This window comes from Paecilomyces variotii (genome assembly GCF_004022145.1).
Source record: "Paecilomyces variotii strain CBS 101075 chromosome Unknown C8Q69scaffold_2, whole genome shotgun sequence".
Taxonomy (NCBI): domain Eukaryota; kingdom Fungi; phylum Ascomycota; class Eurotiomycetes; order Eurotiales; family Thermoascaceae; genus Paecilomyces; species Paecilomyces variotii.
This window is the reverse complement of record NW_021167141.1, coordinates 4429994-4441836: the sequence shown is the minus strand read 5'-3', so window position 1 is coordinate 4441836 and position 11843 is coordinate 4429994. Positions and strand designations below refer to the sequence as shown.

At 49.6% G+C, this 11843-nt stretch overlaps 5 protein-coding genes across 5 annotated transcripts; 3 read left to right on the top strand and 2 right to left on the bottom strand.

The window, feature by feature from the left end:
• Positions 1-202: 202 nt before the first annotated feature.
• On the top strand, positions 203-1986 carry C8Q69DRAFT_183232 (hypothetical protein). The gene is made up of 5 exons (XM_028625893.1): positions 203-499; positions 548-704; positions 766-1184; positions 1241-1365; positions 1421-1986. Exons 1-5 carry the CDS (start codon positions 385-387, stop codon positions 1916-1918), a joined length of 1314 nt encoding a protein of 437 aa, XP_028488421.1. The 5' UTR covers positions 203-384; the 3' UTR covers positions 1919-1986.
• A 797-nt stretch (positions 1987-2783) lies between these two features.
• Positions 2784-4414, top strand: C8Q69DRAFT_183234 (putative short-chain dehydrogenase/reductase 2). The gene is made up of 3 exons (XM_028625894.1): positions 2784-3458; positions 3526-3919; positions 3986-4414. The coding sequence occupies exons 1-3, from the start codon at positions 3119-3121 to the stop codon at positions 4272-4274; spliced, it is 1023 nt and encodes a 340-aa protein (XP_028488420.1). The 5' UTR covers positions 2784-3118; the 3' UTR covers positions 4275-4414.
• Positions 4415-5254: 840 nt separating this feature from the next.
• Positions 5255-7127, top strand: C8Q69DRAFT_183225 (putative flavin-binding monooxygenase). The gene has a single exon (XM_028625892.1). It carries the CDS (start codon positions 5354-5356, stop codon positions 6866-6868), a length of 1515 nt encoding a protein of 504 aa, XP_028488419.1. The 5' UTR covers positions 5255-5353; the 3' UTR covers positions 6869-7127.
• A 78-nt stretch (positions 7128-7205) lies between these two features.
• On the bottom strand, positions 7206-8720 carry C8Q69DRAFT_460154 (fatty acid hydroxylase superfamily-domain-containing protein). The gene has a single exon (XM_028630131.1). The coding sequence runs from the start codon at positions 8572-8574 to the stop codon at positions 7516-7518; it is 1059 nt and encodes a 352-aa protein (XP_028488418.1). The 5' UTR covers positions 8575-8720; the 3' UTR covers positions 7206-7515.
• Positions 8721-10034: 1314 nt separating this feature from the next.
• Positions 10035-11503, bottom strand: C8Q69DRAFT_183265 (hypothetical protein). Its single transcript, XM_028625895.1, has 4 exons — positions 11182-11503; positions 10826-11112; positions 10559-10772; positions 10035-10495 (listed from the first exon to the last, which is right to left on the bottom strand). Exons 1-4 carry the CDS (start codon positions 11344-11346, stop codon positions 10259-10261), a joined length of 903 nt encoding a protein of 300 aa, XP_028488417.1. The 5' UTR covers positions 11347-11503; the 3' UTR covers positions 10035-10258.
• Positions 11504-11843: the final 340 nt, after the last annotated feature.

Genomic DNA, 11843 nt, shown 5'->3' with positions numbered 1-11843 from the left:
TCCGCGCTTGTGAAAGCTAGCAACAAGATCGAGCATACAAAACTGATGTTATTTGGATGACCAGGGGTGGCATAAGACGCACTGATCCATGGAACCGTCATCTATCAGCCTCGTATCCCAGTGGGAATAGATTACACACCAGCAATTGACTTTCCAGGACCGGGAATCAGCCTTCTTGCTATCTGAGGCTCTGAGAGAGCTCTTAAGACTGCAAGCGTTTCCTGAAACCGCGTTCGCAGGAGACCTGGTTCAGGAACGCGGGCTTCGTTCTTCTCTCCCAGTCAGACTCCCCTTCTATATCGTGTTCTGCTCGTCTATCAGTACGATTGACGTCCTCCTGTCAGAGCCCCGCTGACTGCATAGCATGCTGGAGTTTTGCCAATCATGGGTATAGAAAAGGATATCAAGAAGGTCGACGAGAAGCCGTCGTACCTGAAGGACAAGGGCGCCAAAAATGCGATCGGTGCAAACCGGGGCCCCTTGGGTGTTGGAGATTCAGGTTGGACTGCCAGGAAAAAGCCTAGTATTCATGCTAACACTGTGGCAGTAAGTGAGATCAATATCGAGCATCTCGAGTCTGCAGATAGCGAAGCGAGTAAGGAGGAGAAAAAGAAGAAGGGTGGATTCAAACGTCATATGCGACGATTTTGCTTCTGCTACCTCTTGTTCCTAACTATCCTAGGCGCAATCGCTTTACCTATACTGTCAGTACTCTGTTCACTTCGTGACGACTTTTTTTCTTCCGGTACTAATATTACATGATAGGTTCCTCCTTATCATTCCTGCTGTAGCTCAGGATGTGCTGAACTCCTCCAAGCTGGTGCTCGTTTCCGGCGAGGTTTTGGACCCCAAGCCGGACTCTGTCCTACTGACAGTAATATCTGCTCTGAATCTGAAAGGATTCACCGTCAGGACAGAACCGTTGACACTCGACCTCTTTATCCGCAAACTGAGTGATGAAAGCTTCGCCCAGGTCAATATACCGGCAGCGAAGGTTCACGGCAACACAACACTTGGCGTCACAGATCAGCATACGCCTATTCTGTATCAGCCAGGGTGGCAGCAATTCGTCGAGAATGTCCTATTCCTTGAAAAGGGTTTGGTGTCGGTCAGAGGCAAGACAACCGCGTATCTGGGAAAACTCAAGTGCCCAGTGTGGTTGAACCGCGACCTCGAAACGCCTAGTAAGAACTAGCTCTCCAGAGAATTCACAAATAGATAGCTAACGTATAATAACCAGTGCTTGGTAACTTTCCTGGGTTCAGCATTGCGGATACTACGCTTCTCTTGCCGAATAAGACGGACGGCACAAATCTCGTCGCAAACGCGACATTGCCCAACCAGTCGATCTTGACAATAGAAATTGTAAGTCTTTTGCGTGCGGAATCTATGCCTGAACATACTGCTTACGCCTTTATAGGGCCGTGTGACTTTTAATATTCTGAGCGGAAGCCTGGTTATTGGAAATGCATCAATAGAGAACCTTGTGCTCAAACCCGGAAACCAACCCCCGTCACCAGTTCGCGGCATTTTAGATGTCCACACAGTTATCGCCAACCTCGGGCAAGTTCTCTCTACCCAAGCGGATGCAATTCGACAAGGGTATCTCAACTTGACCATCCAATGCACAGGCGAGAGTATGAACGGCGAAGTGATTCCCTACTACGACAATGCCATCAAGAAACTCACTCTCACGGCCAAAGTCTCTATTGTGGGCTTCTTGGCCGACACAATCCATAACATTCTCCACGGCAATGGGACCAATCTCCTGTCGGGTCTCACTGGAAACGGGGGTAGTGAGCTATCGTCCCGCAAGTCGTTCAGCAGCGATACAGACGGGGAGCCTGATATGTCAAGACTCTTCAGCAGTAACAGTACGGCACTGTTCACGAAACTATTGGAACCTTATGCACTATGATCAAGACCTACGAACCGTCTGGTTTCTTTCTACATATTAGTAATTTTTATGCGGTTTTGGTGTTGCTTCGGTTACTTCTCTCTCTTGGGAAGGGGATATTCAGCACGATACCTTTTATGCGGCCCTTGGAAGGCCTTTAGCAGCTACGATACCTGAGATATGACATGACATGCCAATATACACAATGAGTGAAAATCTTTATACAAACTTTCCACCCATTATCGACGTTCCTGGGGTTGATAACGACTCCATAGCCATTTCCTTGGAACAGAGGTTCCCACTTAAAAAAAGGGTAATAATGAGCCACACTTCGCCGGAAAAGCGGTAGAGCCGTCGATGACAGGAGCATGGAAGCCGTGAATGGTTTGAGATAGTACGATCTGACGGTGCATATCTTCGTGGAACGGCTCATCAAGGGAATCGTTTGCTTAGAGTTCGGGGAACTCGAAGCGCTAGACCTGGTGCGTTCGATGGATACCGGTCTGATACTCAACAGGGAGCCACCGTTTAATCGATGATCACGTTCCATGGCTTTGCCTTCTTCGAACACAGGGTCGTACTTGAGGGGCTGGCCATAGAAGTCTTTAACTAATCTGCGCCCCTAGGATGGTCCACTTAGGGGCGTACAGAGTTAGGAATTCCAGTGCAGCCAACGATTCGAGTTGGGTGCCAGCATCCTCGAATTCCAGCTAAGCTTCCAGGAAAATTTCCTGATCTTCGACTATGGACATTCTATATAGACGAAAGCTGATTTGATTTTCTTCAAACAGACGTTTGTGTCAGGTTGGGCGGGACGGTGCATTCGTGATGTTCCACCTGGCCAGCTTGTCGGACTGATTAAATATTGCTGGAAGCACTCGTCACGACACACGAGTTCATTACAGTATATGAGCTTACTTGATCGCTTCAAGTCAGAGGCAGCAGCAAAAAAAGAAAAGGTGCCTCGGTGATGGGCGGAAGAGTGAGGGGTTACCGACGACTAGCGAGAGAAGCCGACGAACGGTTCACACATGGCGAGCAATGAGGTTAACCTAGGCCTAGACAGCATTTCAGTTGGACAACATGAGCAACTTGATGATGCGCAACATCTCACATGTGTAATGATTGATTTATCTCGAGAGCGTCCCTCCGGTTTTTATTCTTTCTCTTTCTGGTTATGTGAACAGTGCCGATTACTTTGTACATATAAACGCCGTCACTATGTCCTCATCACTTGAATCTGCTGGCGGACTCGTGCGCCAGTTTTACCGGCTGGCACTGTCATATATGCCTGAGCAGGCGCAGGCGATACTGGAGCTGCCGCTGGTCAAAAAGACACTGCTGGTTGTCCTGGCTATCGGTGTGCTGCGTCACATCAATCGCACTTTGAATTACTGGTCCACAAACAACTGGCGGAGAGCGAAGCCCTTCCGGGCGCATCGCGAGCTGGTTCTGATTTCGGGAGGATCCAGCGGTATTGGAAAGGAGGTCGTGCTGGATCTGGCTAAGAGAGGCATCAGGGTCGTCATTGCTGATCTCGCGGAGCCGACATTCACGCTACGTAAGTCAAGAGAAAAATCCCCGAGGAGGTAGCTCAGAGAACTGACATAGCAGCCGCATACGCATAGCCTCCAATGTCTTCTTCTACCAGATGGACGTGACGTCCCCGGGGAGCATCAAGAAAGCTGCTGAGGAGATCCGGGCTAAGCATGGTGACCCTACGGTACTCATCAACAACGCTGGCGTGGGCAACGATGGCACTCTTCTCGAAGAGCCCGAGCACAAGATTCGCCAGACCTTCGAGGTCAATATCATTTCGCACTTCTGGATGACCCGTGAATTTCTGCCCGCGATGATCCGGGAGGACCACGGTCATGTCATCACAGTCGCCAGTATGGCCAGTTTCCTTGGCCTGGCTGAGATGCTGGACTACTGTGCCACCAAGGCTGGTGCCCTGGCTTTCCATGAGGGATTGGCACAGGAGCTGCGTTACTACTATAATGCGAAGCGGGTGCGGACAAGGTGAGTGACCAGACAATTCGGGGACCTTCAAAAGTATTGGAAAACCACGACTGACGGCGGACATAGCGTCATCCACCCTCTGTGGGTTCGCACGCCCATGATTGCCATGTTGGAAGAGGCTGGCAAGCAGTTCAAGCAGCCCATTATGGACCCCGAAGTCGTCTCGACTGCGATTGTCAAGCAGATCATCAACCAGACCGGCGGACAAGTCATTCTTCCTAGCCATGCATCGAGTGCCAGCCGGTTACGCGCATTCCCAGCTTGGCTTCAGGATATCATCCGTGGGCAGGGTTCTGCTGCGTTCCTGGATTTGCGGGAGTGGCAGAAGACAGTCGAGGTTTCGCCAGCTAAATAAATCAACGAATGATGACGGTAATCGCGATGATGTGTCTGCAATTTATGGAGTAGGAAAATGGGATAATATTTAGGAAATCTTTTGATAAAATCTTTTGGTGAAATCTTGGATGCAATTGGATGTTGTACTCTCCCCAAAGGAGCTCTGTAGCTACTTAAATCTCCCTTTTGGCGCAGTACATAGAAATCACCCTATGGCTGTAGGCAGATTTGAGCCAGCCAAGAGTAATATACGAATATAGATCTGTATATTAACCCAATCTGACAGGGCTGAGGGCGCTATGCAGATGCTGCCCCGATCGCGGCACATGACTGCTCTTCCCTCAATTTCAACTTCAACTTCAACTCTCACTCTTAGTTATTCTCACTCTCAATTCTCCTCCATCGTCATCCTCATGTCGCCCTCATCAATGACGCGACTCTTTTTACCCCACAAGCTGGAGACAGTGCTCAAATCTAGAGGTGATGCTACAAATGCAAACGGACTGGCTGCTAGTGGGCGATCTCTCCGACCGGCCCAAAGACTCCCCCAGCAAGCCGAGGGAGACGGCTCGCAAAGTCCAGTCTAGATAAATAGTACCTCCCTGTGGCGCCGCGCTCTTCACATGAAGATTGGTGCTCGGGAGTCCTTTCGAGGTGATGCTGCCATCATTGTTGGGACTCAGCAGCAGAGAATCTGCGGTCTACTCTAAGTATGCGTCCATACTTAACGGGCCCTTCGTGCTCCCCCGCTTGTGAAAAAGCCGCGGCAATGGACTGGCGCAAGCTGTGGGGGACGAGGAGCATCGGGGAAGCAGATGTCGAGCACCGTCTGATGCGCGTTATGCAATTAATCTTTCTGCCTGCCCGGCTATCATACTTAGCAGGGCCGAGGAGAACGTGATATTCACTGCAGAATCATTCCCATCTTTATCGATCGCTGCCACACGTGATTCGTGGGTCTCCCCCTCGGTTCCTTGGGAAAGCTACAAGTAACTTGATTATATCTGCGCCAGATCGCGTCCATGCGTTCGCACGCGAACTCCAGGACAACGGCACGAAGTCCAATGCCTTGATCACCAGATCGTCGAAAAAGGCAAGATGGCTGTCGAGAAGACTACACCAAACGGCCACGCTGCCGCTAGTGTCGGCACCAGTTTCGATGTTATCATTATTGGCGCAGGCGTCTCCGGAATCAACGCTGCGTATCGCCTTCAGAGCGAGCTTCCGAACTACAGCTACGCCCTCCTCGAGGCGCGCGATAACATCGGCGGGACATGGGATCTCTTCAAGTATCCTGGCATCCGTTCCGACTCCGACCTCTTCACCTTCGGATTCTCTTTCAACCCTTGGGACCAAAATAAACCTATCGCAGAGGGCGGGTCGATCGCCAAATACCTCAAGGACACCGCGACCAAGTATGGAATCGACGAGCATATCCAGTATGGTCGACGGCTTAAGACCGCAAACTGGTTGACGGAGAGCAGGACCTGGTCGCTCGACGTGGAACACGAGGGCGCGAATATTTCATACACAGCTCGCTTTGTGATTTTCAGCACGGGTTACTACAATTACCATCAACCTCTAGAAGCTAAGATCCCCGGTATCGAGAACTTCAAGGGCCAGGTCATCCATCCGCAGTTCTGGCCAGAGGGCCTTGATTACAGCGGCAAAAAGGTCGTCATTATTGGCAGCGGGGCGACTGCGATCACTCTGCTTCCCAACATAGCGGAAAAGGCTGAACGGGTAACGATGCTGCAGCGCAGTCCAACATACATCTTGTCAGTTCCGAACATCTCAAAGTCGTGGCTCGCATACATCCTGCCCACTGTGATCTCGCGCAAGTTGCAGCGCATTTCTTGGATCATCACCACCCGCCTCTTCTACCTCTTCTGTCAAGGCTTCCCTCGTCTATCTCGATGGATCTTCCGCCAGAGAATTCGCCGAGAGCTTCCTAAGCATATTCCTTTAGATCCCCACTTTCAGCCACGATACAATCCTTGGGACCAGCGCGTCTGCATCTGTCCAGATGGCGATTTCTTCAAGAGTCTGCGCTCGGGGCGGGCCGACGTCAAGACCGACACCATCAAAACCATGACAAAGAATCGAATTGAACTCAATTCCGGTGACAGTGTGGATGCCGACATCATTGTTACTGCTACGGGTCTGCAGCTGTTGTTCGCCGGTGGTGCCAAGGTCTCTGTTGATGGAAAGGAGATAGACGCGCCCAGCAAGTATCTCTGGAACGGTGTGATGGTCCAGGATATTCCCAATGCGTCATTCGTTATCGGATATACAAACGCATCATGGACGCTGGGTGCTGATGCTACGGCGTTGTTCATCTGCCGCCTGCTCAAACTTATGGAGAGCAAGGGTGCATCTGCGGTCGTACCCAAGGTGCAGCCAGGCGAAAAATTGGAGGACCGGCCTCTGTTGAATCTGAAATCGACATATCTCACCTCTGCCCCGCAGAAGCTGCCCAAGGCGGCCGACAAGGCGCCCTGGCTGGCCCGCGACAACTACATCAGCGATCTAATGTTTGCAAAGTATGGGAAGATCGATAACTCCTTGGAATTCCTGAGCGGCTCCTCAGTGAAGTTGCAGAAGGCATTGTAGTGATGGGATTCGGGATAATGGAAGGACAGGAAGGTTAGGCTAGGCACTTTGGCGAATTTTGCTATCTATGATTCGGTTTCTGGCTGCGTCGATATACGCTCATGTATTTACGTTTTCTCTATGCATAGCCCCCCAACTGGATACCCTCGACAATTAGTTGACAAGAGAAGATTGAATCTCTCTCGGTATTGGTATTTGGCAGCAAATATCTATCACCATCTGAACGAGGCTTTCCCCTTTGCATGTGCATTCTATACTAGATAAATCTAATCTGAAGGCCTTATTGATAAGACACACATGAACGCCTCTTCGTGCTTTTGAAAAAGGCAGTTATGATTGCTCTTCAGCCAGTGAACTTGCCATTGGCTCTTTCGCGAAGTCTCGAAAGTGCTCCTGTTCCAGGGAACCAACTACGGGATTGCCACCCCAGGCAGCGAAGAGATTTTGTAGTTCGTACTTATTGTGTATGTCGTGAATATATCAAAAGAAATCACACCGTATCATAAATAAACAGAAACATGTCGAGGCTACATCACCATTATATATACATGCAAAGCATGGTCGTGGATTCCAAACTCCACAACCTTCGCTATTGTCATTTCTGTTTGAACCACAAGATAAACAAAAGAAAGTTTCATGAGATAATTTTACCACAGAGGGACTCTGACATCGGCAGTATAGTCAATGTTATCCTCCGTGCCCTCAATGCGTGGGTAGCAGGTGCCGAAGATGCGGTCCCAGAGACGAGTCTGCTTGCCGTAGTTGTGGCTCTTCCTCCAGCCCTTGCGGTGGTGAAGATCATGGTCCTCGATGAGGAGTTCGCAATCGAAGTATTTCAAGAGCCAGCTCAGGGTGGAAGGAGGCTGGGCGACGAGCCTGAGACCGCTATGACCGGCCAGTTCGGACCACACCACGTACATGTTGCAGACCCACCACTCATAGAAACCTATTGGAAAACCCATAGCCTTCATGGTAAAGAAGGTCATGAGCGGAATGCCGACGATGTCGAACACCTCTTGCTCAAAGTCGGCGTAGAGGGTGAGCAGAGGGTTCGGGTGCTTGGTGAGGTGGTGCGTGCGGTGGTATTTCCAGAGCCATGGGATGTCGTGCATGAGACGGTGATACCAGTAGAACCAGAAGTCGAGGATGATACCATAGAGGCCGATCTCAAGGAGAAGCCACTTCCAGTTGATCGAGGATGGGGCGAAGTTCTTGTCGTAGATGAGCAGGACGGCCATCATCGATCTCAAGGTAGATGTCGACACGAGAGACCGGACGACCTTGGTGACGCCCACATCAGGGACTCCATCTCGGGGGTGCTGGTCGCCATCGAAGAATCCCCAGATGTGACCCATCTTGCGCAGCACTTGAATCTCATGGATTCCAATCAACTTGAAGCACACGCTGTAGTAGATGAAGGCGGCAATGGAATTCAGATTGTTGCCCGTGTAGTAGATGTAGAGTTGGTGAAGCAGCATAGGAATGCCAACATGGAGCAGAATCCATCTGTGCTGCGGCCATGCAGACGCATAAGGCACCTTGTCTGTCTTTTTGTGGATGGGAACCGGCTTGTTGGGGTCGAGGGGATACAGATCCAACAGTTCGTAGAACCAGTGGTGTATAGTCCATGACGAGCGATTAGGGCTCGTGTACCATGTGGACTTCATGGAATCTTTGGGGTTTCGCGTAGCTGGAGCCGTAGCCATTGTAACAGTAGGGTTAACTATCACTTCACTGTTGACGTGCTTTGTCGAAATCCAAAATACGCCATAAAGGTAGATAACATATAAACAAGACTTTTCACATCCGACCTCCCGGCCCCTGTAGAGACTCGTATCCTTTAACTAAAAATCTTTGAAGGAAACCCCCGGAGGCGTTTGCCGTTATGAGGCCTGAGCACATGTGATGCCGAGGACTCACGTACGTGGCGGGGAAGAGGACGATCACTTGGGGAAGACGGCCAGTTTGTGGGATGTTAGACTTACTAGCACAGCTACAGAGTTACGAGAGCGCCAATTCCGGATCTCATCTAGGTCAGCGATTCATGGTCAGTATTGGTTTACTGGTCAAATGATGGATGACTTCAAGAGAGAGGTAAACAGAAAATACACTTGCCTCATGGTGTAGGCTTAGTAGGATCTTTCTCTCACATGTGTTATGGCATACTTAGCCGTATCTTCTGTCTCTACACGCTGTATGGAACGGCAAAAAAGTGCTCTCGCTTCTTGATGCCACGAGGATAATCTAGAACCAACTTGAAACATCCACTTTATGCGATCTCACACGCTGATGCATACACAAAGCAAGAATCCCAGCCATACAAATGCACACTCCTATCTTCTTGACATAGCAAGGCGATATGTATCTCACTATTCATGAAAGAATCGAGGTCCCCTATAGCTGTAGTGATATCCATTCCCTAGAGGTTCCCGCGATACTGAGGAGTATTACTACTGCCTCGAGCAAAGTAGCCTGATAGAGAACTCACATTTTAACAGCCGTGAGCACTGCAATAAATTATAACTGATATTCCTTTCGAATGGACGATGCCGTTTCGTCTTTCCATTGAGGAACTTGGTGCCTTTAATAGTGGTTAATAGGCATGATCCTAATCCCTGCAGTGTCTGTATTCGCGGAGAGAAATCGGAAATTGCACAACTTTATCGTAGTCATATCTTTGTTGATCGCCTGAAATATCAGTCAAAATCAAAGAAAAGAAGAAAAGAAAAAAAAAAAAAAGAAAAAGAAAAGAAAAGAAAAGAAAAGAAAGACGAAATTCTGTCACCTTACACGGACACATGTAGAAGATCTCAACAGGCAATCTCTCCCATGCCCGCTAAAAGATGCCCCTTTTGGAAAGGACCTCAGGGACCGGAGATATAGCCTCTTCGGCCTGGTAAGGCAGATCGAGGATAGCCAATTGACCTGAGAGATTCTTCTCATTTAGGAAATGGCCTGGCGCCAGGGCCCCAATCACCAGGGCTAGTAATTCTCCGAGTCGTACAAGCGATGTAACGATGCAGTGCGGTAGACGGATATCTCGTTGGCGCTACATCATGCATGTGTGCTTCGCCCGGATAGTTCTAGCCTCTTGGTCAAGGGGTGATATTGGTATGAATGAGACGTTACCAGATTCATGATACGTGCAGATAGTGTTAGATTCAACTCATTCGAACCTGTCCCTTGCAGTCGTAGAAGTGTCTCTTGACCGGTCTCTGAACCCGCAGTTCTTGTATATGCGCGAAGCTATCAGGACTAAGTGGAATAAATACGGCAGCAGGCTTGCGGGAAGGAGAAAGAATAATGAATCTCAAGAGATTATTGCAGATATGGTGACATGGCCATCAAATCACATCATAATACATTATTATTATTTTTTTCTTCTTTTCATTATCGTCGTAGATGAATATCCTCTGCTGTGACTACTTGGGGTATACTATCTGATTTCGTTCGAGGGCGCAATGCTTCTAGGTCATGGCCTCTATCATATCTCGATCGATGCGACAGGACCACCGGGTTCTGCATGCCGACCCGTTTCTCCAGCCAATAATTACGCATCCGGTCGAGCGCGGTCTTGAAATCGTCTAGTATGACACTGTCACAGAGACATTTGAAGATAAATGAGAGCTAGGGTCTGTCAGTCATGTAACGAATCGACAGGATGTGGGATATCGGGGCCGAGATTCTCACCTTCCAGAATGGTTCAATTCCGGTAGGAAGAGACAGATGAAATGCATTGAGAACAACGCACTCATCGAGGATGATGAAGGCGATTGAGAGACACATCGAGACTAGCATGACACCGAATCGAGGACTAACTTTGACTAGCTCGTAAATGCTGAAGCCATACTCCCTTTTGATTGTGTAGAAGAGAGACCATGTTGTGAAGATCCACCAAGGGTCCCTTTCAAGTAAAATCAGCGCTATAATCCTTTGATTTGCAGCCAGAAACCATACCGAAACAGAGGCTCCAGAGGCCTTGTCTTGAGGAATATTTTGTTGATATTATTGAAATATGTGAAGTTCGCATAGATCTCGAGCACCCAGTATGGCTGGACGAGAAGCACCGTCGTGATATAGAAAGCGGACAGACGCCGCGACAAGAACGGTCGGTTTTTCATCCATGAGATCACGTTATGCAAGCTCCATGAGATGTTGAGGCCGATCGCGGTGACCGACAAGAACCAGCCGTAGGTCGGCTCGTGTGGGAAGATGAAGAAACCGTTTGGGATAGCGAGCAGAAGCTGTCAAATGTGCAATTGCGCCGAGTCAGACTTGTTCGCGATCATCACACTTCTGCATTCCAAGCTTACCTCTGCGAGAATCAATTTGTGCAGCAATATGTGCTTCTTCATATTCGAGATGGTGATGGCCGCCATTACCAACAGCGAACCCACCATCATCCCCTGACCCCAGGCCTCCACCACCAACCCATCTGGGTCCGTCGGACGAGAGACTTTATCTGAAGATACAGACATTTTGGCATGAAGAGCCCCGGCCGGCACGGCGCGGCTGCAGGACTGGTCGAAAAGACATGCTACTTGCGATCGAGGGAGCTCCTTTTAATGAACCCCATGGGGTAGACCGCGAGATCGGATGATCTTCCCCGCGTATGCCCCGCTAGGAGAAGAGAGCACGAGCTGGCGATGTTAGTTAGTATGGTACTGTTAAGTAGTCACTCACTAGTACTAGCAAGTGCGGTTTGGATCGAGTCTTACGACAGCCCATCATGGGATTTCCCACCAAAACCGGCGGTTATTGGTCTCTCTGCGGCGATGATTCGTACTAAGGCATGGTACATCGGAGTACCAGACGCCGGCCGGCTCTATGGAGTTCTTGTTCGTTCGTTGGCGGTAGAGTTCCATCTAAAATACGGTCGCTGCATTTGACTGGAAGCCTGTCTGGCCGATGGTGGCGATTCTCGGTCGACAGGATGTCGAACAGGGAGCGGCGATTTTTTGAAAACCCCGATGGG

Bases quoted from the DNA above. Each gene is read 5' to 3' on its own strand.
- C8Q69DRAFT_183232 (XM_028625893.1), top strand. From the start codon at position 385: ATGGGTATAGAAAAGGATATCAAGAAGGTCGACGAGAAGCCGTCGTAC. The intron at 705-765 runs GTCAGTACTCTG...ATTACATGATAG, and splicing joins GCAATCGCTTTACCTATACT to GTTCCTCCTTATCATTCCTG. The intron at 1,366-1,420 runs GTAAGTCTTTTG...ACGCCTTTATAG, and splicing joins CGATCTTGACAATAGAAATT to GGCCGTGTGACTTTTAATAT.
- C8Q69DRAFT_183234 (XM_028625894.1), top strand. From the start codon at position 3,119: ATGTCCTCATCACTTGAATCTGCTGGCGGACTCGTGCGCCAGTTTTAC. The intron at 3,459-3,525 runs GTAAGTCAAGAG...GCATACGCATAG, and splicing joins GGAGCCGACATTCACGCTAC to CCTCCAATGTCTTCTTCTAC. The intron at 3,920-3,985 runs GTGAGTGACCAG...CGGCGGACATAG, and splicing joins GCGAAGCGGGTGCGGACAAG to CGTCATCCACCCTCTGTGGG.
- C8Q69DRAFT_183225 (XM_028625892.1), top strand. From the start codon at position 5,354: ATGGCTGTCGAGAAGACTACACCAAACGGCCACGCTGCCGCTAGTGTC.
- C8Q69DRAFT_460154 (XM_028630131.1), bottom strand. From the start codon at position 8,574: ATGGCTACGGCTCCAGCTACGCGAAACCCCAAAGATTCCATGAAGTCC.
- C8Q69DRAFT_183265 (XM_028625895.1), bottom strand. From the start codon at position 11,346: ATGTCTGTATCTTCAGATAAAGTCTCTCGTCCGACGGACCCAGATGGG. The intron at 11,113-11,181 runs GTAAGCTTGGAA...CACATTTGACAG, and splicing joins ACAAATTGATTCTCGCAGAG to CTTCTGCTCGCTATCCCAAA. The intron at 10,773-10,825 runs GTATGGTTTCTG...TTTACTTGAAAG, and splicing joins CCTCTGGAGCCTCTGTTTCG to GGACCCTTGGTGGATCTTCA.